Source organism: Centroberyx affinis, unplaced genomic scaffold (assembly GCF_046629955.1).
Source record: "Centroberyx affinis isolate AG114_WGS23_722 - 3 ecotype Tasmania unplaced genomic scaffold, CSIRO-AGI_Caff_v1 ptg003542l_1, whole genome shotgun sequence".
Lineage (NCBI taxonomy): Eukaryota > Metazoa > Chordata > Actinopteri > Beryciformes > Berycidae > Centroberyx > Centroberyx affinis.
Genome location: NW_027281482.1, coordinates 265,462 through 292,500, shown reverse-complemented (window position 1 = coordinate 292,500; position 27,039 = coordinate 265,462). Strand labels below are relative to the sequence as shown.

Below are 27,039 nucleotides of genomic sequence, written 5' to 3'. Positions count from 1 at the left end.
CACCTCACCCCACCTCACCCCTTCTCACCCCACCTGACCCCTCCTCACCTCACCCCTTCTCACCCCACCTCACCTCACTCGTTCTCACCCCACCTCACCCCTTCTCACCCCTCCTCACTCCTCCTCACCCCACCTGACCCCTCCTCACCTCACCCCTTCTCACCTCACCTGACCCCACCTCACCCCACCTGACCCCTCCTCACCTCACCCCTTCTCACCCCACCTCACCCCTTCTCACCCCTCCTCACCTCACCCCGTCTCACCCCTTTCACCTCACCCCTTCTCACCCCTCCTCACTCCTCCTCACCCCACCTGACCCCTCCTCACCCCACCTCACCCTTCCTCACCCCACCTCACCTCACCCCTTCTCACCCCACCTGACCCCTCCTCATCTCACCCCACCTCACCCCTTCTCACCCTGCCTCACCCCTCCTCACCTCACCCCCTCTCACCCCTTTCACCTCACCCCTTCTCACCCCTCCTCACTCCTCCTCACCCCACCTGAAACCTCCTCACCTCACCCCTTCTCACCCCACCTGACCCCTCCTCACCTCACCCCTCCTCACTCCTCCTCACCCCACCTGACCCCTCCTCACCTCACCCCTTCTCACCTCACCTCACCCCACCTCACCCCTTCTCACCCCACCTGACCCCTCCTCACCTCACCCCTCCTCACTCCTCCTCACCCCACCTGACCCCTCCTCACCTCACCTCACCCCACCTCACCCCTTCTCACCCCACCTGACCCCTCCTCACCTCACCCCTTCTCACCCCACCTCACCCCTTCTCACCCCTCCTCACCTCACCCCGTCTCACCCCTTTCACCTCACCCCTTCTCACCCCTCCTCACCCCACCTGACCCCTCCTCACCCCACCTCACCCCTTCTCACCCCACCTCACCCTTCCTCACCCCACCTCACCTCACCCCTTCTCACCCCACCTGACCCCTCCTCATCTCACCCCACCTCACCCCTTCTCACCCTGCCTCACCCCTCCTCACCTCACCCCCTCTCACCCCTTTCACCTCACCCCTTCTCACCCCTCCTCACTCCTCCTCACCCCACCTGAAACCTCCTCACCTCACCCCTTCTCACCCCACCTGACCCCTCCTCACCTCACCCCTCCTCACTCCTCCTCACCCCACCTGACCCCTCCTCACCTCACCCCTTCTCACCCCACCTCACCCTTCCTCACCCCACCTCACCTCACCTCACCCCTTCTCACCCCACCTGACCCCTCCTCATCTCACCCCACCTCACCCCTTCTCACCCTGCCTCACCCCTCCTCACCTCACCCCCTCTCACCCCTTTCACCTCACCCCTTTTCACCCCCTCCCCACCTGAAACCTCCTCATCTCACCCCTTCTCACCTCACCTCACCCCTTCTCACCCCACCTGACCCCTCCTCACCTCACCCCTCCTCACTCCTCCTCACCCCACCTGACCCCTCCTCACCTCACCCCTTCTCACCCCACCTCACCCCTTCTCATCCCACCTCACCTCACCCCTCCTCACCCCACCTGACCCCTCCTCACCTCACCCCACCTCACCTCACCCCTTCTCACCCCACCTGACCCCTTCTCACCTCACCCCCTCTCACCCCTTTCACCTCACCCCTTCTCACCCATCCTCACATCACCCTTTCTTACCCCTCCTCACCTCACCCCTCCTCACCCCTCCTCACCTCACCCCTTCTCACCCCACCTCACCTCACCCCTTCTCACCCTGCCTCACCTCACCTCACTTCACCCCTTCTCACCCCTCCTCACCCCACCTCACCTCCTGGCTGAGAGGAAGCTGAACCTGATTGGCTCCCAGCAGAGTTTCCCAGAAGCAGCTGCAGCGGGAGGCGAAGGCTTGGGGAGGGAAGGGTTGACGGTTCAAATCCCAGAAAACATCTCTGCTCTTCTTATCGATCTATCTGTCTATCTATCAGTCAGTGAAAACTCAGTATCATCTGATAATATTTGACTCCATATTTCTGTATTTCTGTGACGGCGGTGAAATTTTCCACTTGACAATCTCCGATCTCGTCTCCCAAACCGGATCAATGAAGTGATTGATTGATGAGGCCGGTCTCATCAGTCTGATTTGATGTATCTGTGCTTCACACTGCAGCAGATCCTGTTCCTGCTGCTGTACAGGAGACTGAAGCAGGGGCCTAAGTGACACTTGGCTCAAAATGAGTGTAATATATCATTAGAAAGCTCTTGTTGAGCTCTATCTGATGGCCAAATAACACATCTGTAAACATAAAGAAAATTAAAATAAAGGGGAAAATCCAAAAGAGTCAAGACTAAATAAAAAATTTTAAGATTAAATTTGGTGCAAAAACGGCACAGCTGCACTAAAGATCCTTTTACAGAACCACAGCTTTCTGTAAAAGTATGAATGAGTCTGAGCGTGAAATTCCTGTTATGTTTTGAATAAAAAAAGATGCAAGAATCGATAGTTTTGCTTTTTCTCTGTCACTTCCTTTCCGCACCTTTCACATCAGCAGACTCAGTAAGCCAAGGCAAGTTTATAATAATAGTACAGTAATACAGTAATAATAACAGTATATAAGGCATTAGATATGAAATACACGATAAGATAAATAAGAAACAAATAAAAAGAGATAATAAAGTGTATAAGAAGAGATAATAATGAATTAAAATGCATAAAAAGAGAATAGCAGCACCATGTCACTGTGACCAGACTGGATGAATACAACATGAAAAAACTGAATTAAAAGCTTGACTAACAATTTCTCTACTCACTATTCTCTTGGAAATACTGCATGTGAGTAATACTTTCTCTCGTCCCAGGAAGTGCCGTTGAGCAAGGCATTGTGGGTCAGGCCGTTCCGACCTGTGTGTAATAATAATATTTTAATCATTGTTCTGGTTATTTTAGCCATATTTTCAGTAAATGCAATGTGGTGTAATGTTGGTAAAGCGCAGAGTCTGGCTGGGACGCAGTAATGCTGTAATGAGTGTCTGAGCCTCCTGCTGTGTGTGTGTGTGTGTGTGTGTGTGTGTGTGTGTGTGTGTGTGCGTGTGTGTGTAATAAGAGTGGCTGAGCCTTGTGTTGTGTTTACGTACATGTGTGTGTATGAACCTTGCACTCTGTGTGTGTTTGTTTGTGTTTGTGTGTAATAAGAGTCTCTGAGCTCCTGCTGTGTGTGTGTGTGTGTGTGTGTGTGTGTGTGTGTGTGTTGCAACATGCGCTGCAGACCCTAGCTGCCAAAGCCCAGATTTATGCCAAGATTAATTATGAGCATGTTGTCCAGATCGGGCTGAAGCCCAACATGACATCTGCAGTAATCATATTACTGTGTCAAACAGCAGCGAGCTGCGGCATTAGAGCGAGTTTACACACCGCAGCTCCTGCTGCAGATGGACGGCTAAATCCTATAGCTCACATGTGTTTAGCTCACATGTGTTTATCTCACATGTGTTTAGCTCACATGTGTTTAACACGCAGAGTCCGCCCTGCAGACGCAGCCGGCCGGTGAGGGAAGCAGGCACGTCGCCGCGGCTTTGAATCCCTGAACCGGCTGGGAACGTCTTGAGTCACTTTCACACACAGGTGTCATTTACACCGGGGCCGTGGGGTCCCCACCACTTTCTGAAATGGACGATTTTGTCCCGATCACTTTTTAAAAGCATAATTTGTTAAAAATGTTTTGAAAAATAGCTTGCACCAAGAAACGTTACCTAACAAATGAGAACGCTTTGAGAAAGGTTTATTTGCACAATAAGAAAACATACAATGCAATGTAAATATAGAAGAAACAAGTGTGCATTGTCCAAAAAAAGTAACATAAGCTAAAAAAAAAAAAAAAGAATCCCCCCCCTAGCCCACTGAATCTAAAATGACCCAAAAACGTGTGTCGATCAGTAACTTGAACAGATTCTTGACTTGTGGTGCAGCTGAGGATGTGACTGATGCAGATGGATGACTGTACTTGTGTGGTTGAGTATTTTCGTATTGTCGACTCTGTAGCAGCCTAGGCTTTGCCCTTTGATGCACCATTATGCAATTTTTTTCTCGCCGTAATCATCTACTCTGACCTCATACCGATCCCCCCATTACATTGCCTAAAATTGCATATGTTGTTCATCTGAGCCCTTATGTCCCCACCACTTTTCAACACAAAGTGACGTCCTTGCTTTCACACCTGCAGCCTCACACAGGAATCTTCTTCAAGTTTCCCGTATCGGGTAAAATCGACTTTTCCAGTCGATATTTCAGAAAAGTCGATCCAGTTTCCCCCCTCGAGACGGAGTGAAATTCCCAGCGGCCAAATGTTACGGAGGTCTGACGTAATACACTTTCACGTAGAGCGAGCCGACCAATCACAAGAGACTTCATTCTGTGCAGCGTTTGTTTGGAGCAGGAAACTTTAAAGGTTGAAAACCAGTGAGCGAATATTTTGTTTTCCAAAATGTCTGAAAATGGGACGGAGGCAGCTGTTATCAATAAGACAGTGTTCTAAGTGGCTCTAACCCTAACCCAGCCGTACTAGTACTTTAGCATATGTACTAGTACTTTAACATATCTAATAGTACCTTAACATCTGTACTAATACTTTAACCTTCTTAACCTTACTAGTACTTAAACAGCCATACTAGTACTTTAGCATATGTACTAGTACTTTAACATATCTAATTGTACCTTAACATCTGTACTAGTACTTTAACCTTCTTAACCTTACTAGTACTTAAACAGCCGTACTAGTACTTTAGCATATGTACTAGTACTTTAACATATCTAATTGTACCTTAACATCTGTACTAGTACTTTAACCTTCTTAACCTTACTAGTACTTAAACAGCCGTACTAGTATTTTAGCATATGTACTAGTACTTTAACATATCTAATAGTACCTTAACATCTGTACTAGTACTTTAACCTTCTTAACCTTACTAGTACTTAAACAGCCATACTAGTACTTTAGCATATGTACTAGTACTTTAACATATCTAATTGTACCTTAACATCTGTACTAGTACTTTAACCTTCTTAACCTTACTAGTACTTAAACATCTGTACTACTACCTTAACATCCATACTACTACTTTAACATCCGTACTAGCACCTTAACATCTGTACTCAGAGCCGGTCCTGACCTCCCTGGGGCCCTAAGCAAAATTCTGCTAAGGGGCCCTCCTACCTGACCCGTGAGCCATGTAAACCATTTGCCATTGCCACACAGTCACACCTGACACCCCAGTGCTCCCACTACAATCCAACAATTAAGCATAGCACCTGTAAATTATAGATAACAATAGCCTACTATTATTAATTTTATCAGCTGCATCAGGCCCATTCAAACTGGCTCCCCCAGATTTCCTTTTATACATTTTCAAATATAAAATACTATTTATACTATGGCTTGGCTGAATACTTGATGGTTATTATTTACTGAGAAATGTGCATCCATATTTCTCAGTATGCCCAGCTAATCAACATTTTAAATTCAATATTTAATCAATAGTCAATATCAATCCATTGCTTTCCATCTTGCATTAGTCCAGAGTTGTAACTAAACCTTGACTGAGAGGCTAGATAATCATTGTCGTGTTTTAAAATGATGTGCGCCTATGAGGAGTGCCATCACGCCCTTATACTGTCTGGACTGGACTAGACTGGACTGGACTGGACTGGACTGGACTGGTCTGGTCCCCACAGAGGCTGCTACTGGAAAGCGCGAGTTTCATTTTGTGCACGTGCATATGAACACATGTTCATGCACGATGCGGTTATCTTTTCCGAGCTGCAGTCTATAAACACCGTTGCCCGTTGGCGTTTATCAAACGGAATAAATATTTGTATTTCACTTTCACTTTTGTCAGGCACAAAGTCACAGAACAGCCCTGGAAGTGGCTGCAAGCAAGACACAGACAGACCAAGAGATGCTCTGCCCAGCTGGGTTAGCAAGACAGACTAGAGAGAGATGCACTGTGAGCAGCACATCAACTTAACGTTTCTGTTACATCAAACTTGGAGAGGAGAGAAGTTTTACCTGACTGCAAGTTTACCTGACTGCTGTTCCCGCAATTCACTCTCATGGTGTTTTTTTTTCCCTCTTTTCGTGACCAGAAGGATCGTTCCGCTTCATCCTCTCATCGAAGTTGTAAACATTGATGCACGCTTTGACACGAGGGGGGGGGCCTTGCATAATTTGCGGGGCCCTACGCAACTTGCATAGTGAGCGTATAGGGCCGCCCGGCTCTGTCTGTACTAGTACTTAAACATCCATACTAGTACTTCAGCATATGTACTAGTACTTTAACATATCTAATAGCCCCTTAACATCTGTACTAGTACTTAAACATCCGTATTAGTACTTAAACATCCGTACTAGTACTTTAACATATCTAATAGCACCTTAACATCTGTACTAGTACTTAAACAGCCGTACTAGTACTCTAGCATATGTACTAGTACTTTAACATATCTAATAGCACCTTAACATCTGTACTAGTACTTAAACAGCCGTACTAGTACTTTAGCATATGTACTAGTACTTTAACATATCTAATAGCACCTTAACATCTGTACTAGTACTTTAACCTTCTTAACCTTACTAGTACTTAAACAGCCGTACTAGTATTTTAGCATATGTACTAGTACTTTAACATATCTAATAGCACCTTAACATCTGTACTAGTATTTAAACATCCGTACTAGTACTTTAGCATATGCACTAGTACTCTAACATATCTAATAGCCCCTTAACATCTGTACTAGTACTTAAACATCCGTATTAGTACTTAAACATCCGTACTAGTACTTTAACATATCTAATAGCACCTTAACATCTGTACTAGTACTTAAACAGCCGTACTAGTACTCTAGCATATGTACTAGTACTTTAACATATCTAATAGCACCTTAACATCTGTACTAGTACTTAAACAGCCGTACTAGTACTTTAGCATATGTACTAGTACTTTAACATATCTAATAGCACCTTAACATCTGTACTAGTACTTTAACCTTCTTAACCTTACTAGTACTTAAACAGCCGTACTAGTATTTTAGCATATGTACTAGTACTTTAACATATCTAATAGTACCTTAACATCTGTACTAGTACTTTAACCTTCTTAACATCTGTACTAGTACTCAAACATCCGTACTAGTATTTTAGCATATGTACTAGTACTTTAACATCTGTACTACTACCTTAACATCCATACTACTACTTTAACATCCGTACTAGCGCCTTAACATCTGCACTAGTACTTTAACATATCTAATAGCACCTTAACATCTGTACTAGTACTTAAACAGCCGTACTAGTACGTTTGCATATGTACTAGTACTTTAACATATCTAATAGCACCTTAACATCTGTACTAGTACTTAAACATCCGTACTAGTATTTTAGCATATGTACTAGTACTTTAACATATCTAATAGCACCTTAACATATCTAATAGCACCTTAACAGCCGTACTAGTACTTTAGCATATGTACTAGTACTTTAACATATCTAATAGCACCTTAACATCTTTACTAGTACTTAAACATCTGTACTAGTACTTACACATCTGTACTAGTACTTTAACATATCTAATAGCACCTTAACATCTTTACTAGTACTTAAACATCTGTACTAGTACTTACACATCTGTACTAGTACTTTAGCATATGTACTAATACTTTAACATATGTAATAGTGCCTTAACATCTGTACTAGTACTTTAACCTCTGTACTAGTATTTCAACTTAGCTCCGTTTGCTCTGGAAGAACAGAACCTCTTCCTGTTTTGTGCCGTAAAGCGATCCAGCAGATTTCCCTCCAGATCCACCAGGTGGAGGAGAAACAATGGAGGAGGCAGAGGAGAGGCTGCTGATCCTCTGTTTACTGTAATTATACTAATGTCTGTAACTGAATGTGGTGATGACTTATTGATGCAGCACATGCCACCTTCAGACTCGGTGCATTCTGCCCCGCTGCATCTCCTCCTCCTCCTCCTCCTCCTCCTCCTCCTCCTCCTCGGGTCTGCGGAGGGCAGCGATGGCGTGAGAGAGGAACCTTCTCCTCTACACTTTGATACGGCGAGGCCGAGACTCAGGGAAGGTCATTCATTAAACATGACCGTCTAAAAATAAAGCCCTCCTCCTTTCACCGGAACTGCTCTCTTTAATCTGGGCCAGAGCTTCAAGTGGTTTGCATCGCTACATGACAGAAAGAGAGAGAGGGAGAGAGAGAGGAGAGAGAGGGAGAGAGAGGAGGAGAGAGAGAGTCTTTATAATGTGTGTCATTTCAACATGGAGGCAGAGAGAGAGGAAGAGGAAGGTTTGAAGGCTGCATGTGTATTTGCAGAGCGATTTGCACAGTTTAAAATGTCTTGTACTGTCTTTTCACTCTGTGTATGAGGCTCCACACCCTGACCTCTGACCTCTGACCTCCCTGGGGGGGGGCAAGAGGAAAGACTAACCCTGCATTGAAGTTCTTTACAGTCGGAAAACTGGAGAACGTTTCCTCAACTGTTTACACACACTGCCAGCCTTCTAGGCCAGTGGTTCAATATTCAGCATTATTTAATTTACAAGAAGTTAACACGATTAGAGCATGTAGAAGAACGACTATTTTGATCATAGCTTCTCTGTTATCTTCTGCCTACAATACAGATGGAATTCTGGACAAAATCATATCTGACAATTACAATATTCTCCGATTTAAAGCGAGATAAAATCTCATCAAATGGGGGTCCGTGGTTCTAATGTGGACTAAATTAGGGGTCCCTGACATGAAAAAGGTTGAGAATCACTGTTCTAGGCTAACGTTAGCATTCGAGCTAGCGATAGCTGAGCTAGCAATCTTTGGCTAATTCAGGGGATTATGAATGTAAATACTACAGGAGATTTAATGCCATAGCACTACAGTTATCAAGGAATATCCAAGTCTTTTAAATTTATACTTGTGGTTCATTTTCATATTCATTTAGCAATCAAGCTAGCAATAGCCTAGATATAGCAAGCAGTCTTCGCCTATTTCAGGGGATTATGAATGTAAACACCACAGGAAACTGAACGCTGCAGCACTTTTATCAAGGAATATCCCAAGTCTTTTAAATTTGTACTTGTGGTTCATTTTCAGCTTTATTGTATGGCATTTTTTCTGTTCACGTACGACTCTGACTGTTCAGCCATAGATAAGACCGGCGATGACGCGGCAAAAAAGCCACGCCTGCAAAGTGCGAAACCCTGTGAGCAAAACAATAAATCAACATTTTCAGTGGTTGCTTTTTCTGTGTTCCATGTAATTAATGTGAAATGTATTTGGTGTAAATAATTTGTCGTTACCTTTTCATGGTTGTCAAACAACAGCAAGATCATTAAAACGTGACTAACATGCTAACATGACTGCTCTCTTGAACAGAAGTTTGCACGGAAGTTTGCTAGCTTGTTAGCATTCTGTGACTTCCAGAAAAAAAACCACTTTAATGATGATGCAGTTCTTTGATAACTGTCAAAAGGTAACGACAAATTATTTACACCATATACATTTCACATAAATGATCAGAATACAGAAAAATCAACCACAGAACACAGTTGATTTTTGTTTTGCCCATAGAGACAGAGCGGGGCAGATCACTTGTACCGCACTTTGCTTTGTGGGCGTGGCCTGTTTGAAACGTCACGCCATTCTTATCTATGTTGGAACGAGCGATGATGTCACAACTCGGCCAATTCAATCCTGATTTCTCCGACTCGATCATCCGACAGAATTAGGTGTTCATGTGGCGGAAACGTAAATCCGACATTTCCCTACAAGGAGCGATAGTCTTAGGCTACTCAGTGGTGGAAGAAGTACTCAGATGTACTTAAAAATGTACTTAAAGCAACAAAAGTAAAAGTTTTATAGTATTATGCAGAATGGCCCATTTCAGAATAATACAGTATATATTATATTATTGAATTATAATTATTGATGCATTAATGTGTAAGCATCACTTTAATGTTGCAGCTGGAAAAGGTGGGGCTGATTTCCACTACTTTATATACTGCTGGGTAGCTTACAGTAATCTATAATAATACATCACAATTTATTAGCTGATTATATTTTGTATTCATAATCTGAATCTGCAAAGTTAACTAGTAACTTAAGTTATCAAATAAAGGTAATGGAGTAAAAAGTACAATATTTCCCTCTTAAATGTAGTGTAGAAGTATAAAATAACATAAAATGGTAATACTCAAGTAAAGTACAAGTACCTCAAAATTGTACTTAAGTACAGTATTCGATTAAATGTACTTAGTTACTTTCCACCTCTGGTCTTACTGTACATTAAGTTTATAATTTTTAGTGTCTTTATAATTCGTATACTGATTACAACACACTGAAGTGAGGTCAGAGTGTGCTACCATTATGAAACAGAACCATAGTGATCATGTAATGCGTTATAGGAGATATAACTGTATCACAGCAAACCATAAAGAACCATAAAGTCTGTTAAAGTCTCTATAGATTCACTGTTTAGGACCGCAGACACACTGTAAGTTCCTGTAGGAACATTATAGGAACATTATAGGAACATTATAGAAACATTATAGGGATATTAAAGGAATATTACAGTGATTTTTCATTAGTTTCATGCTGTCCACTGGTGATAAAGTTAATATGATTTGTTCCATCAGTCTGGCTTCTCCATGTCACTCATGTTTTTAAGAAAACCCCAAAGCTTCAGCTCTCCTCCTCTTCCTCCTTTTCATCTCCTCTTCCTCGAAGTTTCACCCTCGTCTTCCTTCAACTTTCACCTCCTCTTCCTCCAACTCTTTTCTTCCTCCGAGATTCACCTCCCCGCCTCGTCTTCCTCCTTCTTTCACCTCCTCTTCCTCCTTCTTTCACCTCACCTTCCTCAAAATGTAATCTCCTCCTCCTCCTCCTTTAACCTCCTCTTCCTCCTTCTTTCATCTCCTCTTCCTACTTCTTACACTTTGTCTTCCTCAAAGTTGCGTCTCCTATTCCTCCTCCTTTCACCTCATCTTCCTCCAACCCTTTCCTTCCTCCTTTCACCTCCTCTTCCTCCAGCCCTTCTCTTCATCCAGTTTTTTACCGTTTTCTTTCTCTTTCTTCAAGTTTTACCTTCCCCTCCTCTTCCTCCAATCCTTTTCTTCCCCCGACTTTTACCTCCTCTTCCCGCAAGATTCACCCTCATCTTCCTCCAAGTTTCACCTCCTCTTCCTCCAACCTTTCCCTTCATCCAGTTTTTACCCCCTTGTCTTCCTCCAACCCTTTCCTTTCCTCCAAGTTTCACCTCCTCTTCTTCCACCACCTCTCCTCCTCCCAGTTTCACCCTCCTCTTCCTCCGCGTTCACCTGCCAACTCCCTCCTCCCCTCCTCTTCCTCCACTTTTTCCCCCCACCTCCCCTCTCCTCCTCCTCCTCCTCCTTCAACTTTTACCTTCCCCTCCTCTCAGTCCAAGTTTTCACCCTGGCCTCCTCTTCCTCCTTGGTCTTTGAGGTGAGCTGCATGATTGGGCGGTAGGTTGGAGGGGTAGGCTTTTGGAAATCACATGGTTTATATTTCCAGCTCTGTGAGACGCCATTTTGGAGGAAAGTTTGGAATTTCTAGACCTGGGGAAGAAGAAGAAGAAGAAGAAGAAAAAGAGGAAGAAGAAGAAAAGAGAGGAGGGATTACACAGAGAGAAGTTTGACACGAATGCATAACGTTGGCTGGATCGTGAATAACACACAGAGTCCCGGAGGCGAGAAGTGTGCGGACCAGTGCGGGATAAGTCGCGGCTTGGCACGGCGTGAGTTTAGGTGTGCCACCAGGCTGGATTTTGCGCTTTAAGTTAAGGTAGTTTTTTATTTTTTGGAAAAGCCGTCAAGAAGACCCGTAATAATTTCCTCCAGTCCGGCTGCAGCAGTATCAGCCCGTGCATGCACCCGCCTGGCTCTCGTCCTGCACGGATTCTGCACGGGAAGTGTGTGTTTGCATGGATTTTTAGCACAGATCGGCTCCTAGTTGGTGATAAATATCCGCTGTTTGCTGCCGTGTGTCGCGGTGTGGCGGCTCCGCTCCTCGCCGCTGTCAGCCTGCGCGGTGCCCGGGGCACGGAGCCTCTCTAGCGGGGAACTCCAGCACGGCGACCCGGTAACGTTCACCGGAGCTGCTGCTCGCTTTGGATGTTTTAGTTTTTACCGGGACTTCTGCCGTTTTTTCTGGGACAGTCTGTCGGATTGTGTTCGCTGGACGCCTCTGTGTGTTTCCCCCTGGTAGTTAGTTTGTTGGAGTGTTTTTGGCAGGAGGGGAACTTGGTGTTTCGTCGTGGAGGGATTTTCTCCAGCCTGACTTGGACACCAGCGACAGAGGGAGAAAGTGGGTTTTACTGGCTGTACAAACATTAAAAACCACCCTGTCTGGAGGTGTATGTGGCTAGTGAGCTAGCTCCGTACCGAGCCGAGCCGAGCCAGTCCCGACCATGCCAGTAAGAAAGAAAGGTAAGCCGCTTTCACCTATTAACTAGCAAGCTAGCAGTGCTAACTGCTGCCAATGGACAAACTCAAACTACAACCTCCTGTATGGAAATATTACACTGACATAGATACAGACACGCCACTAGCACAGATGTAACTCGGTATAAAAGCAGTCCGCACGGCTTATTTCGGCCTTACTGAGCCGTGCTGTGCCGGTCAGGTAAAGTGAGTTAAAGTAGGCTAGCCGGTTAGCCGCTGTTGCTAACCAAGTTGTTTATGGGGCAGCTTGTCTGGAGACAAACCCAACTAAAAATAACTCTAATGTTAATATCATATTCACCAGATATTCAACAGTCACCACAATATCACTTTAATGGTCCTAAAATGTTGAAAAAACATTATAATATCCCTTTGGTATTGAATAATATTCCTAGAATATTGAAAAATCACTATACTTTTACAATAATTTTGACACAAAAAAACTGTGATATTTATAGAGGGACTTGTAGTATGCCTGTGGTACTCAGTAGTGAGTTTAAAGTGACCTTGTCAAACTTCATATTATATTTTATGTCCCATGGCATCACTGTAATATTCTGTTACAGTTTTGCTGTGATATTTGTATGGTATCCTTATAATTTTTATCACAGTATTACTGAAGTTCTTTTTAATAAGAGAAGCATTAAAGCCAGTTAGGCTTAAATTACAATGCAGCCAACTATTATACCATTGAGGAATATAATAGTGAATGAATATATAAAATTCATTATTGCTGCAGAAAAGCAACTGTTCAGCCTCTCTAGTGTCTAGTCTGCAGAACCAGAGCTGCACAGCAACACTCTGATCAGTCAGTCCTAAGTGAATCAACACTAACTAGAGCTCAACAATTAATAGAAAAAAAAAAAAAAAAATCTAAACGCCAAACGCCAGTATGAACTTCTGCAATTTCCAAATCTCAGAGTCTGCAGATAATTTCTTCAGAGAGAGTTTGGTCCAAACTGGATTTGTGAACAAGGAGTTTTAGAATCAAAACCTTCATCAGACTCAAACTCAGTAAATTAAAATTTTTCACAAAATCACTTTTCTTGAAACAATTTTAAAGTTCTAAAAAAATGTATGACAAGAAAAACTTCAACTCGGAAATGCAATATTCTGTCAAATAATCGCAATTACTTTTTTTGTCAATATCTTTCAGCCCTACGTGGTCCGAGCCTTACACCAAAAACGTTAAGGGGTGTTTAAGGAGGTTTTGACGAGGTCTCCTCCATTAATAACTCCCTTAATTAATTTGAAGGGGATTTTGCATGAATTAAGGGGTGAATTAAAGTAAATGTAAGGGTGTTTTAAGGGATTACTGGTTTGTAGAGCAGCCTGTTGACTGAAAAACAAAGAGTCAAACTTTCAGCGACTAGTCTCCAGAATCAGAGCTGTCCCGAGTCTCAGGCTGTAGTGGATCGGTCCTGATCTGTGAACCTGTCCTGTCCCCCCGTGTCCCCCTGCCAGACGCCCAGCGCGCCCTGCTGCTGCTGGAGGAGTACCGGATGAAGCTGAACCACACAGAGGACCGGCAGCTCCGGCTCTCCATCCAGAGGGTCATCGACATCTTCCAGAGCAACCTCTTCCAGGCTCTCATAGGTAGGACCGCCTCTCACTGTCTGTGACTGTCATGTAGTGGGCGCTTTGTTTTACCCAGAGCGCACTGCAGTCCTGTTTATATCAGTATGGGTGAATATTAGAGGGGGGGGAATAAAGCCCCTGACCCTCGCTCTGCCCATCGAGCCACACAACCTCTGCTGTTTTTGTTTTTTTTCTTTCTTAATTTAAAGATTCTGTTTTGGCATTTTCGCCTTTATTTGACAGTTCAAAGTAGAGAGAGACAGGAAAGATTGGGAGAGAGAGAGAAAGAGAGAGAGAGGGATGACATGCGACAAAGATCCCAGGCCAGATTCAAACCCGGGACGTTGTGTGTACATGGTCCGAGCCTCAGACCGCTGATCCACCAGGACGCCCGCTCTGCTGTTTGGTGTTGTCTATACAGTCAGTTGCTCCTAAAAAAAATTAAAATACTCTATTTATTGACTGAAAAATAGAGTGAAATTGGACTGAAATGTGAAAGCAGGGAGCGGTGAACAGACTGTTCACTCTAAACAGAAGCAGATGCGTTTTTGCTGTTATTCGATTTCTTGAAAGATTTCGGTCGGTATTTGGTTTTAAATTTAGAAGTTGGAGGATGAGAGTAAATCAGTGGGTGAAGGTCGAACATTGAAACTCACCCTGATAGATTTTGTGTCTATTCGACTCACTTTTTGTAAAACTTTTTGCACTTTGAACCCTTCGACTTGTCAGCAGATCACAGCAGAATAAAATAAGAGCAAAAGAGAAAGATGATGGTGATCAATCTAAACACAAAAAATGAAATAAAAGCAAGACTATGAAAGTAGTTTTCTACAGTGATTTAAAAGAAGATGCTGAGTATCATTGTCTCAGTGTGAGAGAGAAATAATGATGATGATAATACTTTATTGTCAGATCGAGTCTGAAAGTTTTCTTGCATCACAGCAGCTCCATTTGCAGCATCACAGAAAAGACAAAAATTAAGACAGGACACAAAGATACATACATTCAGCATGTCATTACAATCACAAAAGACAATATTCAAGGCCCTTCAATGAACATTTGATCTGGGATTAAGCTCCATATTTAATTTTAGGATTGACCGGTGTACAAAAGAGAGCTTCAGTGTAACCCTGTTAAATCGTGGAACCCTGTATCTCCGATTCGATGGTAACAATTTGTCTTCAGTGTTCAGGACGTGTTTGGCGTCAGAGACGATGTTGTTGGCCAGCCTTAATATGTTATTATGGTCGGCTGATTCATAGAGTTTCTCAAGTGAAATCTCCCTGGTTGTGCAGCTCATTTTAGGTCTGAAATGTATTCAAATCAGCATTGAAAAGGTCTTTAAAAGTCTTAAATGTAACTTGCAGAAAGTTGTAGGCGCCCTGCGAGGTGCGTTCACATGGAACAGCCTCCACTGACCGTCTGAGGGAAGCAAAGCTCCTGGGGCCGGTTACACAAAACACCTTAAGTTAAGATTTTCCTTAAAGTTCGAGTCAAGGTTTCAGTGAAATAAAATCGGCTGCACAAAACACCCTTAAGTCTTCTCCTTAAGGTTTCCTTAAAATGTTCACGTAAGTATTTAAGGTTTTCTCCTTATCTTGGTCTTATACTTAAGGAGTCCCTTAAAGTTAGTTAAACCGCTGCATAAAAGACCTTAGCAACCAAAGTAAGGAAAAAAACTTGAGGTACCTCTGACTCTATCTTAACCGCAACATGGCCGAGTTTATGGCGATAAATGGAGAAGTTTTTTTGGACCTCTTGGATGGACCTCTTCACCAGACTTCTTCAATTCATTTTCGTTGCACTTTTGGATCAAATTTACTTTTTAGTATGTGCTTTCTTTTATTGTATTCCTCCAGAAGTATAATCTTGTCCTCCTCTGACCAATTTGGTGTTCTTGTCTTCTTTTCTTGCCTTCTCTGCCATTTTTTTTTACTGTCTATAGGCCAACTCTGTGAGACGATAACAGGTATCACAACCTTAAGTGTAAGCAAACAAACGGTCTCCATGGAAACTGTAGAATTTTACCGCTGTAAAATCTCTTTCAATGCAGTAAATGCCGTAACGCTTTTCCTTAACTAAGGAAACCTTTTAAGGGATTCTGTGCAACACCCTTAAGTAAGTCCCTCAGCTAAGGAGAAATTAAGCCTTAAGTGTCGTACTGAAGGAGAAAACTTAAGGTGTTTTGTGCAGCCGGCCCCAGTCTGGCAGTCTGTCCCCCTGTCAGTAGACCTGTAGCGGGGGTGGGGGGGGGGGGCGTCCTCGTGTTTGTCTCTCCGCTCCGGGCCGTCCCGCCGTCACAGCGGAGCGTCGGGTTGTAAAGCCGCTCGGTGCCCCAGTGCGACCCGACGGGGGTTTCTCCACCGAGAGAGAGGGAGAGAGAGAGAGAGAGAGAGAGAGAGAGAGAGAGAGAGAGAGATATATTTCGGTTGGTATTCCGTTTTAAATTTACAAGTTGGAGGATGAGAGTAAATCAGTGGGTGAAGGTTGAACATTGAAACTCACTCCGATAGATTTTGTGTCTATTCAACTCACTTTTTATGAACTTTTTACACTTTGAACCCTTTGGCTTGTCAGCAGATCACAGCAGAACCAGAGTCACTTTATTTCCCAAATACACAAAATGTGCAGGAATTTATCTCAGTTGTTTAGGGTCAGGGTCAGTTGTTTTGGTGCAGAGACAAACAGACAACTAACAGAGTAACGGACTATAGACTGGATATAGCCTAGACCAGTGGTTCTCAACCTTTTTCATATCAAGGACCCCTAATTTAGTCCACATTTGGGCCCCGGACCTCCCATATGATAAGACTTTGTCTCTCAACCCCAAATCTGAGAATATTTTTACTATTAGATATGATTTTGTGCAGAATCCCATGACTATCTGTATTGCAGGTAGAGAGATAACAGTGGAACTATGATCAAAAAAGTAATTCTCCTACATTTTCTAATTGTGTTAATTTGTAAATTGAATTAATGGTGAAGTTTAACAATTCATCAGTTTGCTGGGGGCCCCTTGGAACTCCCTCAACGACCCCTGGTGGTCCCCGGACCCCACGTTGAATTAGAAGAATCTACTGAAAGAATCTACTGAACTCCCAAAGAGAGGAGAAGAAAGCAGCTTGTGTTGCAGCAGGTTGGGTGTGGTGTTGCTGTTGTGACAAAGATCGAGAGCAGTTTTCAGATTCTTGGCTGTGGATCTGTTATGAAAAGACTAGAGAGTAGGAGAGATCAGAGGAGAGATCAGAGGAGAGACGATGGTTGGATGGACGTCTCTCTGTAACGCAGCTGAACGCCTCACATGTCCTCCAGGTGGATTTGTCAGTGATGTGATCTGGGAGAAATGTAAAATGAAAATTCACTGCAAAAACTGACAAACTTGCTAAGTTATTTTATCTTGTCTCCAGACTTCTCAAGTTTATTTTAGGAACTTTTTAGTGAAATCATCTCACTGCACTGGCAGATAATTTTATCGGTTTCAACAAATATGACTTTTTTCCAGGAGAATGTAACTTGTTTCAGGACATTTTCCTGGTAAAAGTGAAATTGTCTTGGAGAAAGTTTCTTGTTTCCATATTTTCTTCATTGTTTTATGATGATTTCTTGAAAGAAGAAGTCATATTGGCATGAATCAAGTGAAATTGACTGAAACCAGCAGATTATCTGCTAAGATTATCTGATAATTTGACTAAAAAACTGTGGAACTCACTGCCTCTGGATATTAGAATGTCAAGCTCTCTCGGTAGTTTCTTTAAAAGGAAATTAAACACCTGTCTTTTTAATCTGGCTTTTAATTTTAATTTGGAGTAATGTTATAGCCTTAGTTTTAGTTTTAAGTTCTAATTATTGTTTTTTACTTTATTTTTTATCCCTGGTGTTTATTTTATTGTATTTTTATTTTATTTTATTGACTCTTATTTATTGATTTTTTAACATTTAATTGTTGTATTGTTGTAATTTTGCTATGTGAAGCACTTTGGGCTACATGCTTGTATGAAAGGTGCTATATAAATAAATTTGAGTTGAGTTGAAAATATCATGAAGTAAGCTTGATAGGTCTGGAGGTGAGATAAAATCACTGGACAAGTCGTCATTTTTTGCAGTGTTCATCGGTTGTTCTGTTGTACTCTTACAGGATGAGCTGAGAAGTGTTCTTTATAGCAAAACGGCTTCTATTTCCGTTGAAGTCTTTTGTTTTTTTTTGTTTTTATTTCTGCTGAATTCTTTTGGTCAGAGGATTCTGAAATGTGAAGCTGGGAAAACTGTCTGCTCCCTTTTTTTTGTCTGGAGCTGGATTCTGTCCAGCAGTGTGTTGTTGCTGTATGGATGATGGACTTGCTCAGAGCCTTGTGCATTATATTAAAGAGTACTTGACCCTGTAATATATCACCTATGCCTGTGGTCAGTGGACAGACATGTAAAGGATGTACCCAGAATAATAACTAGAAGCACCTCAGCAGAGCACAGACCTCCTCCTTAGCCTCCATAACAGTTTGTTTGTTTATCGTTTGTCTTCCTGCTTTGATTTTCCCGACAAAATCTCACCTGAAAGCACCGCTGTTCAGCAGCGGGGGGGAAGTCCCGGACGTCGGACTTTCCCACCTACGCATGAACGCAGCTTAATAGTTACGGCTGGAAATTCAAATAGTCTAACGGTGGAAATCCCAGATCCAGATCAGCACCAAAATATGATCAGCTGATCCTTGGACCGAGAGAGAGAGAGACATAGAGAGAGAGAGAGAGAGAGAGACGGAGAAAGAGACATAGAGAGAGAGAGAGATCTGTCCACCAGGTTTCAGACAAATCTTTAGGTAACTTTTAGGGAGAGACAGACAGAGAGAGAGAACGAGACAGAGAAAGACAGAAAGAGAGAGAGAGACACAGACGGAGAGAGAGACAGACAGAGAGAGAACGAGACAGAGAAAGACAGAAAGAGAGAGAGAGACACAGACGGAGAGAGAGACAGACAGAGAGAGAACGAGACAGAGAAAGACAGACAGAGAGAGAGAGAGAGAGAGAGAGACAGACAGAGAGAGAACGAGACAGAGAAAGACAGACAGAGAGAGAGAGAGACAGAGAGAGAGAGAGAGACAGACAGAGAGAGAACGAGACAGAGAAAGACAGAGAGAGAGAGAGACAGAGAGAAAGAGAGAGACAGACATACGGAGAGACAGATGGAGAGAGAGACAGACAGACAGAGAGAGATACGGAGAGAGAGACAGACAGAGAGAGACACGGAGAGAGAGACAGACAGAGAGAGAGATACGGAGAGAGAGACAGACAGAGAGAGAGAGAATGAGACAGAGACGGACAGAGAGAGACAGACGGAGAGAAAGACAGACGGACAGATAGAGAGAGACAGACGGAGAGACAGACAGAGAGAGAGACAGATGGAGAGAAAACGAGAGAGAGAGAGAGAGACAGACAGAGAGACAGACAGAGAGAGACAGGGAGAGAGAGAGACAGACAGACAGGGAGGGAAACATCCCCTCAGCTCTGTTAGTGGAGTTAATAATAATAATACTGTGATAGTTTATTGCTTCCTGTTGGGAAATCCTCTTTTCTCTGGCTCCTCCTCCACAGGCAGCTCAGAGGTCAGAGGTCAGAGGTCAGGGTCTGGAGCTGGTAGGGATTCAGTGTCTTGCTCAAGGACACTTTAGCAGGGTGTTGGTGTGTGTGTGTGTGTGTGTGTGTGTCCAGCTGACGGACAGCCTGTTTAACCACCAGGTCAGCTCACCACAGTCACTCCTGTCAGTTTAACAGCCTGATCAATCAAACTGATAAATCACAGATAAGCTGATTGAACGGTCAGTTTAACAGCCTGACTGTTAGAGAGAGTGATGTGAGGGTGAAGCCACTTCACTGTAGATATTGATTAATCTCTTTCTGCGTGTCGTTTGGTCTCTGTGTTTGCCTTTTTGGTATTTTATTTGACTATTTTGCATCAATTTGAAGGTTTGGAAGTGAGATAAAAATGAGATATTCACAATTAAAAAAAAAAAAACGACACCTATTCTTCCAATATGAACAATAGTGTAAAAGTTAAAGGGTTTTCTTAAGCTCTTTGCTTATGAAATGGTAATGCTGTAAAACCTATAAGGCCTTTATGTGGCTCAGCAAAAAGAGAAGCAGGTCTTTATTAGAAACACTGTTATTTGTTTTGCCGGGTGTTTAGTGATCCAAGCAGTACAGTTTTGTTTGGTAATGAATTTCTAGGCTTTCGCGCCGCGTGTTAGCGTTAGCGTTAGCGTGTTCCACTAGATGCAGCGTCTGACCCTGATTCGTCCCATCTGTCCGTCACACACAAAATCACGGGATGCGTGATTTGAAAACTGCGGGGAACGATGCGTCTCATGGTTCTGTTCTGGCGTTTTTAAAATTGCACTGATTGGCCAGAGGGGGGCGCTACAACGTTTGGTTATTCGTCGGATTTTGCCGAAACTCAGGGGAATGATGAATCTCACCACTCAGTTCTCACATTTTAAAATTTACACTCATCAGCTTGAAGAGGGGCGTCTAAGATCAAAACCCCTCTAAGCACAAGATCAAAACAGACACCTGATTGGGGCTGAACGATTTAGAAAAAATGTCTAATTGCGATTATTTTGACTGATATTGCAATTGCAATATGATTTGCGATATTAGAGGGAATGATAATTTTTACATCATTATTCTCATTTTCATTGAAAAACGTATTAAAATGATTATGGTGTGATTTTTGCGGGGATCTGTACCAAACAAAGATGTTTTCTTAAGTCTGTAGAATATGATGTGTAGGCCAGGACATCTCTGCAGCACCACAATATTTACTTTAAAATGCTATTTTGACACATTTCACCTTTAACAAATATTGCGCCTCCTGTGATTTGAAAATTACAGCAGGCCATATTGCGATTTCGATAAAATTTTGATTAATTGTTCAGCCCTACACCTGATCAGATTTTTGACAAAACTCCGGGGCAATGGTGCATCTCACTGCTGCATTCAGAATGACACCGATTGGCCCAAAACAAGGTGACACCTTTGTTCCTGATTGGCCCAGATGGGGACTTCATCATCTGTTGGGGGACGACATGTTTACTGTTGCGTTGTTTCGTATTTGTAATGATATTTTAGGCTATAAAAAGTATTTCAACTCCTTTCTGGCTTCTTCTGCCAAACTTTTATACTCAGCTTTTATTGCAGACCGGCCTTTATTTCCACAGACACACACACACACACATTCCTGTCTGTTGTTAGAGATCCAGACAATATTTAACACCCGCTCCTACTGGGAGTTTGACTGTATCTTGGAGGTTGTAATCATCAGTGTTGTTAGATATGGAGCAGTGAAGCCCAGGTGGAGGCTTGGTGTTCTGGAGGATGGGTTGAGGAGCAGGGAGCAGGGAGCAGGAGCAGGAGCAGGAGCAGGGGGCAGGGGCAGGGGCAGGGGCAGGGGCAGGGGCAGGGGCAGGGGCAGGAGCAGGGAGCAGGGAGCAGGGGCTGACTGACTGGTTAACTAACTGACTGACTGACTGACTGACTGGCACTGTATCAGATTGCTGCCTGACCCAGTCCACAGTCTGAACCTGACTGAATGTTCTGTGTTTCATTCTGATCTTCAGGCTTCTGCTTAAAGGCTTGAAATGAGTTTCTTAGTCAAATATAAACAGTGAAGTTGATCCTCTGTATGAATTTCTTTCCAAAGCCTTTGCCTTTCCATCAAAGCAAAGAATCTAAAATATAAGATAGTTTTGATTTGTTTAACACTTTTTTGGTCGCTGCATAATTCCATTTGTGTTATTTCATAGTTTTGAGTCTTTACTGTTATTCTAAAATGTGGAAAAATAGTAAAAATTACTGTTTTGGTGAACCCACTGCAGTTAGTGATTTACTACATTTCCCAGAATGCCTTACAACAACCCCCAGATAGCGATAGTATAGTACGTTTTTCCAGTGGAGAAAGGGTGAGAGTCTCACACACACATATGCAGGAGCACACACTCTTCTTGCACACACATTTAAGACGTTTTTCAAACTTGCACATACACACACTTTGAAAGTTGTTTCTTAAGCATACACATTCACACTCCAATACACACACACACACACACTTCTTGCACACACACACACACATTTCTAAAGGTGTTTCTCAAGCATGTGTGTATACATGTATAGATACACACACTTTCAAAGCTCTTCCTCAGGCATGCATGGATATTTCTACTCACACACACGCACACACTTGCCTGTACATTCCTCTTGCACACACACATACACATACACTCTCTTTCATGCATGTAAGCACACACTCTGAAAGCCACACACACACACACACACACACACACACACTCATCCCTACACACACTCGTAGTGTTTCCCAGCCCTCAGTGTTTCTGTCGGACGCTGCACACACACACTCTGCCTGTCCAGCATCCGAGTGTCGCTAATGAAAAATAGATTGCTGCCATGCGCACACACACACACACACACACACACACACACACACTGCCCCCCCCTCCAAGATATGTATGCAGAAGGCCAGGCTCAGTGTAACGGTGTAATCCCTCTGTTGACATGACGATTACCCCGAGTCCCTAATCCGCCCGCCGCCGCTGATTTACTGAGGTTCACTCTGCACTGGACAGCAGGGTGTGTGTGTGTGTGTGTGTGTGTGTGTGTGTGTGTGTGTGTGGACAGACCTAAGAGGAGGAGAGAGAGATGAAAAATGTAAAGAATATGTCTGAATGTACAGTATATTCCTCGAAAAGCTTTGTTTTTAATGGTGAATTTTTATTTCACTGATTGATTTTTTCCTCAAGTTGCCTAAACACAGAAATACTGATAGTCAGTGGAGACACACACACATACACACACACACACACACACACACACACACACACACACACACACACACACACACACACACACACAGAGATACAAGATCATTTCTTTTTTTACTTGTTTTGCCAATATTGTTTGTTTTTCTAAAGAGAGAGAGAGAGAAGGAAACATTGAGAATAAAGGCTGTAATGTGAGGTTAGCTATTAAAAATCAATGTATCAGGATCATACCAGTTTTCTGATATTGGAATTGATTTTAAGGCGTTGAAAAGCTTCACATTGTTGGTTCCAGAATGGTTTGGTTTGATTCCTCTCAGAGAAGCAGATGGCGTCTATCAAATCCTTTTCAAATTTATTAAATTATTATGACATTTTCGGCCCCGTATATTCAGACGTGTTTCTGTTAATTCCAGAGTCTGGACTCTGCGGGTCAGGAGTGAGGATGTTAATGATTAATCGACAATCAATTAAGCGCCATTAAGAATTTGATCGATCAAGCATATATTAACTGATCGACAATGTAGGCTGTGTGCTAGTTCTCATTTCTTGCTGAAATGATTTACCACCACAAAGGGCGCAATTTAACTTTCACCGCTTATACAGAGGAAGAAGAAAGCCGAGCAAGCGGGTGAAAAGTCCAGTGTGGGAGCATTACAGCCAAGAAGACAACAGAAAATTGTAATTATTCCATCGCACAAAAAGAAAAATGGAAAGAATTAATAGTCCCAAAACATCAAGTCATTTCTGCCAACTCTGTAACATCCGAGTCATTTTGGAGCAGCAGAGGCTTGTTTCAAATGCAAAGAGAATAATTGACTCTTATCACATAATCTGATTTTATTCAATAAAGAACCCAGTGAGTGCTAAATGTCATTTCAGCGTTGCGTCTCTGATTTAGCCCAGACTGTATAGTAAATACATTATAACATATTTAAACAGTGCATAAACATCTGTAAACATCCAAAATATGCACCAGGGAAGTCTTTATGTACAAGATAAAGCTTTGTTGTTGTCATCTGCCTCAGAAGACTCAGTCTAACACGTAGAAGTCACTAAACCTTCACTGTTAAACACACAGTATGTAATTTCTGCCTCTAGGGGTCTCTCAGTCAAAACAATAACAAAAGACGTAGTTTGATGATGTCATGAAGTAGCGTGGGATCATGGGAGTTTTTTTACGGGGACAGCTTCGGCGACAGAACGCAGCAAACGGGAATGAATAATCGTGATCCGTCACAGTGAGCGATAAAAACAATAGAATGAAAAAAACAACAGAGTGGCTAGAGCGGCTAGCTAGCTAGCTGGACGACTTCCTTCCTCACTCTCTGACGGATCATCTGGTGTTTCCCGTGTTTCCCTGGAAGTTAGGGGGTAAAGGGGATATGATGTCATGACAGGAAGTTAGGGGGTAAAGGGGATATGACATCATGACAGGAAGTTAGGGGGTAAAGGGGATATGACGCCATGACAGGAAGTTAGGGGGTAAAGGGGATATGATGCCATGACAGGAAGTTAGGGGGTAAAGGGGATATGATGCCATGACAGGAAGTTAGGGGGTAAAGGGGATATGACGCCATGACAGGCGACCAAATGAAACGCACCGTTACCTTGAATAAAATGACGGATTTCTCTGGGTTTGAACATTGTTGGAAACATTTGGGATAATGTAAGTACACAACTCAAAAAAATATATAACATAGGTCTAGTCGTTTTTAGATATTTTAATGCGGAAATGTTACATATTATCAACTGTCGGCCGTTGTGTGGCGAAGTTACCGGACCGGTCGTCTTTTGATTCACCGTAAGGTCGGATGATCATAAACCGGATAATCCTCTCAAGTTATCCGCTATTTTCACATAAATTCACGAGTAACTAGCCCATTTAAATTTCAGTAATGTGTTTTTAATTTGAAAACTAATTAGTTACATTACTAGTTACCGCCAAAAGTAATGGGATTACAGTAACGCGTAGTACTCTGTAACGCGGTATTCCCAACACTGCATATTATACCTTTAAACCCCATGGAGCCTCACTGGAGCTTGAGTAGTTTCACTGTAGTCTGTTAAATGTAAACTTGCTCCATGGGAAAAGGTTCAGGTTCAGTGTGCAGCTGTAGAACCGGCTTCAGGATTGAGATATTCCTGACGACACCCAGCCTGCCGGACAGGAAACGGCAGACCCCCCCCCCCCCCCCCTCCCTCCCAGATTTAGCCTGTGCCATCTTGCCCGTATGCCTTTCAAGTTCCTCTGTAACTTAATTCCTGTTTGGACTGAACATGAAAGACTCACTTTGTGTTGCAGAGTCAGACTTGCTGTACATCACACTGGGCCACCCGGCTTTAGACAAGTCCGGTACTGTTGGCTTCAACTGACAGTTCAAGTCCTCAAATCCTTCACTTCAGTAAAGCAGCAGCACCTTAATGGAGAAATACTTCATTAATACTTTATTAAAAGATCTAAATATTTGTGATGGAAAAAATGACTTATTCTCTAAGAGTGAAAGAAGATGAGTTTAACAGAAAATGGGAAAAATGGATTTGGTTTAGAAATAAAGACATCGGCACTGTATAATTTTATTGACAATAATGTAAATTATTGTATAAAAGTTTTAATAAGCAAATGGTGCTGTAAACTGCATTACTAGTAAACTGTAACCTCCTCTCTGCAGTTGTATGTTTTCAGTGTTGTGTTTTGTGTTACTTGTGTATGTATAAAGGAAATAAAGAAAAAAATTAAAGTTCTGCATTCAAAAGTTTACTTCAGTAAAAGTATAGAAGTATCAGCAGTAAAATGTAGTAAAATATGAAAAGTAAAAGTCGTCATTCTGTCAGAGAGTTAAATTATTGAAGCATGAACCTGTCAGAAGTATTTTAATGTTGTCGGTCTAACTGCTCCATATACTGTTGGGGAGCTTAAACTCTAACAATGCAACATGTTTTATGAGCTTATCGTATGTTTTGATGTAAAACCTATTCTGCAAAGTAACTAGTAACTCCAGCCGGCAGATAAATGTAGAGGAGAAAGGAGAAAGTCTCACAGGACGGAAAGTAACAGAACCTCAAAATTGTACTTCACACTTGAGTAAATGTACTTAGTTACTTTCCACCTCTGGAAGTCACACACACACAAGTTCTCCACTGTCTCTCCACTGAGAAGTCCTGTCCGGTGGAAACAGCGGTGCAGTGTGACGAGCTAATGGGTTTTAATTTAGTCAGGAAGGCTGTGCGTTATCAACTGTCACCGGGAACAGTGCTGACAGTGTCAGTAGGTGCGGTCTGTTATTAGACCGTACAACAGAAGCTCTTCTGTTAGACTGTAAATTGGATAATGCTATCACAGCTCCACACTCTGAGGAACAAGGGTCTTGGTGGGTTCAGGATTCTGTTTATTCCTGAGACTCAAATCTTTCTAACGATAGCCATCTACAATGAGAGGAGACTCCTCCTCTGAGTGGCAATGCACAATGCACTTTTTACATTTAATTTACATTTAATTTGCACATTACTAGCAATATCTTGCCTTACAGTTAACAATTCTACTTTTTGTTCTATTTATTTTTATCTAGCATACTAGTTGTAGTGTAGTGTAGTATAGTAGTTGTATAGTTTATAGTAGTTGTAGTGTAGTATAGTAGTTGTATAGTATATAGTAGTTGTAGTTTATAGTAGTTGTAGTGTAGTATAGTAGTTGTATAGTATATAGTAGTTGTATAGTTTATAGTAGTTGTAGTGTAGTCTGGTATAGTAGTTGTATATTTATGTATAGTTTATAGTAGTTGTATAGTTTATAGTAGTTGTAGTGTAGTCTGGTATAGTAGTTGTATAGTTTATAGTAGTTGTATAGTTTATAGTAGTTGTAGTGTAGTCTGGTATAGTAGTTGTATAGTTTATAGTAGTTGTATAGTTTATAGTAGTTGTAGTGTAGTCTGGTATAGTAGTTGTATAGTTTATAGTAGTTGTAGTGTAGTGTAGTAGTTGTATAGTGTGTAGTAGTTGTATAGTTTATAGTTATTGTAGTGTAGTATAGTAGTTGTATAGTTTATAGTAGTTGTATAGTTTATAGTAGTTGTAGTGTAGTCTGGTATAGTAGTTGTATAGTTTATAGTAGTTGTAGTGTAGTGTAGTAGTTGTATAGTTTATAGTAGTTGTAGTGTAGTATAGTATATAGGAGTTGT

The 27,039-nt window shown here is 42.4% G+C and overlaps 1 protein-coding gene across 1 annotated transcript in view; it reads left to right on the top strand.

Annotated features, from left to right (window-relative positions):
* Positions 1-11,590: 11,590 nt before the first annotated feature.
* LOC139661530 (disks large homolog 1-like) overlaps positions 11,591-27,039 on the top strand; it is a 139,666-nt gene continuing 124,217 nt past the window's right edge. The window contains exons 1-2 of the mRNA XM_071539985.1: positions 11,591-12,449; positions 13,929-14,060. Coding sequence (XP_071396086.1) covers positions 12,431-12,449; positions 13,929-14,060 — 151 coding nt within the window. The 5' untranslated portion in view covers positions 11,591-12,430. The remainder of the gene's footprint in view (positions 12,450-13,928; positions 14,061-27,039) is intronic.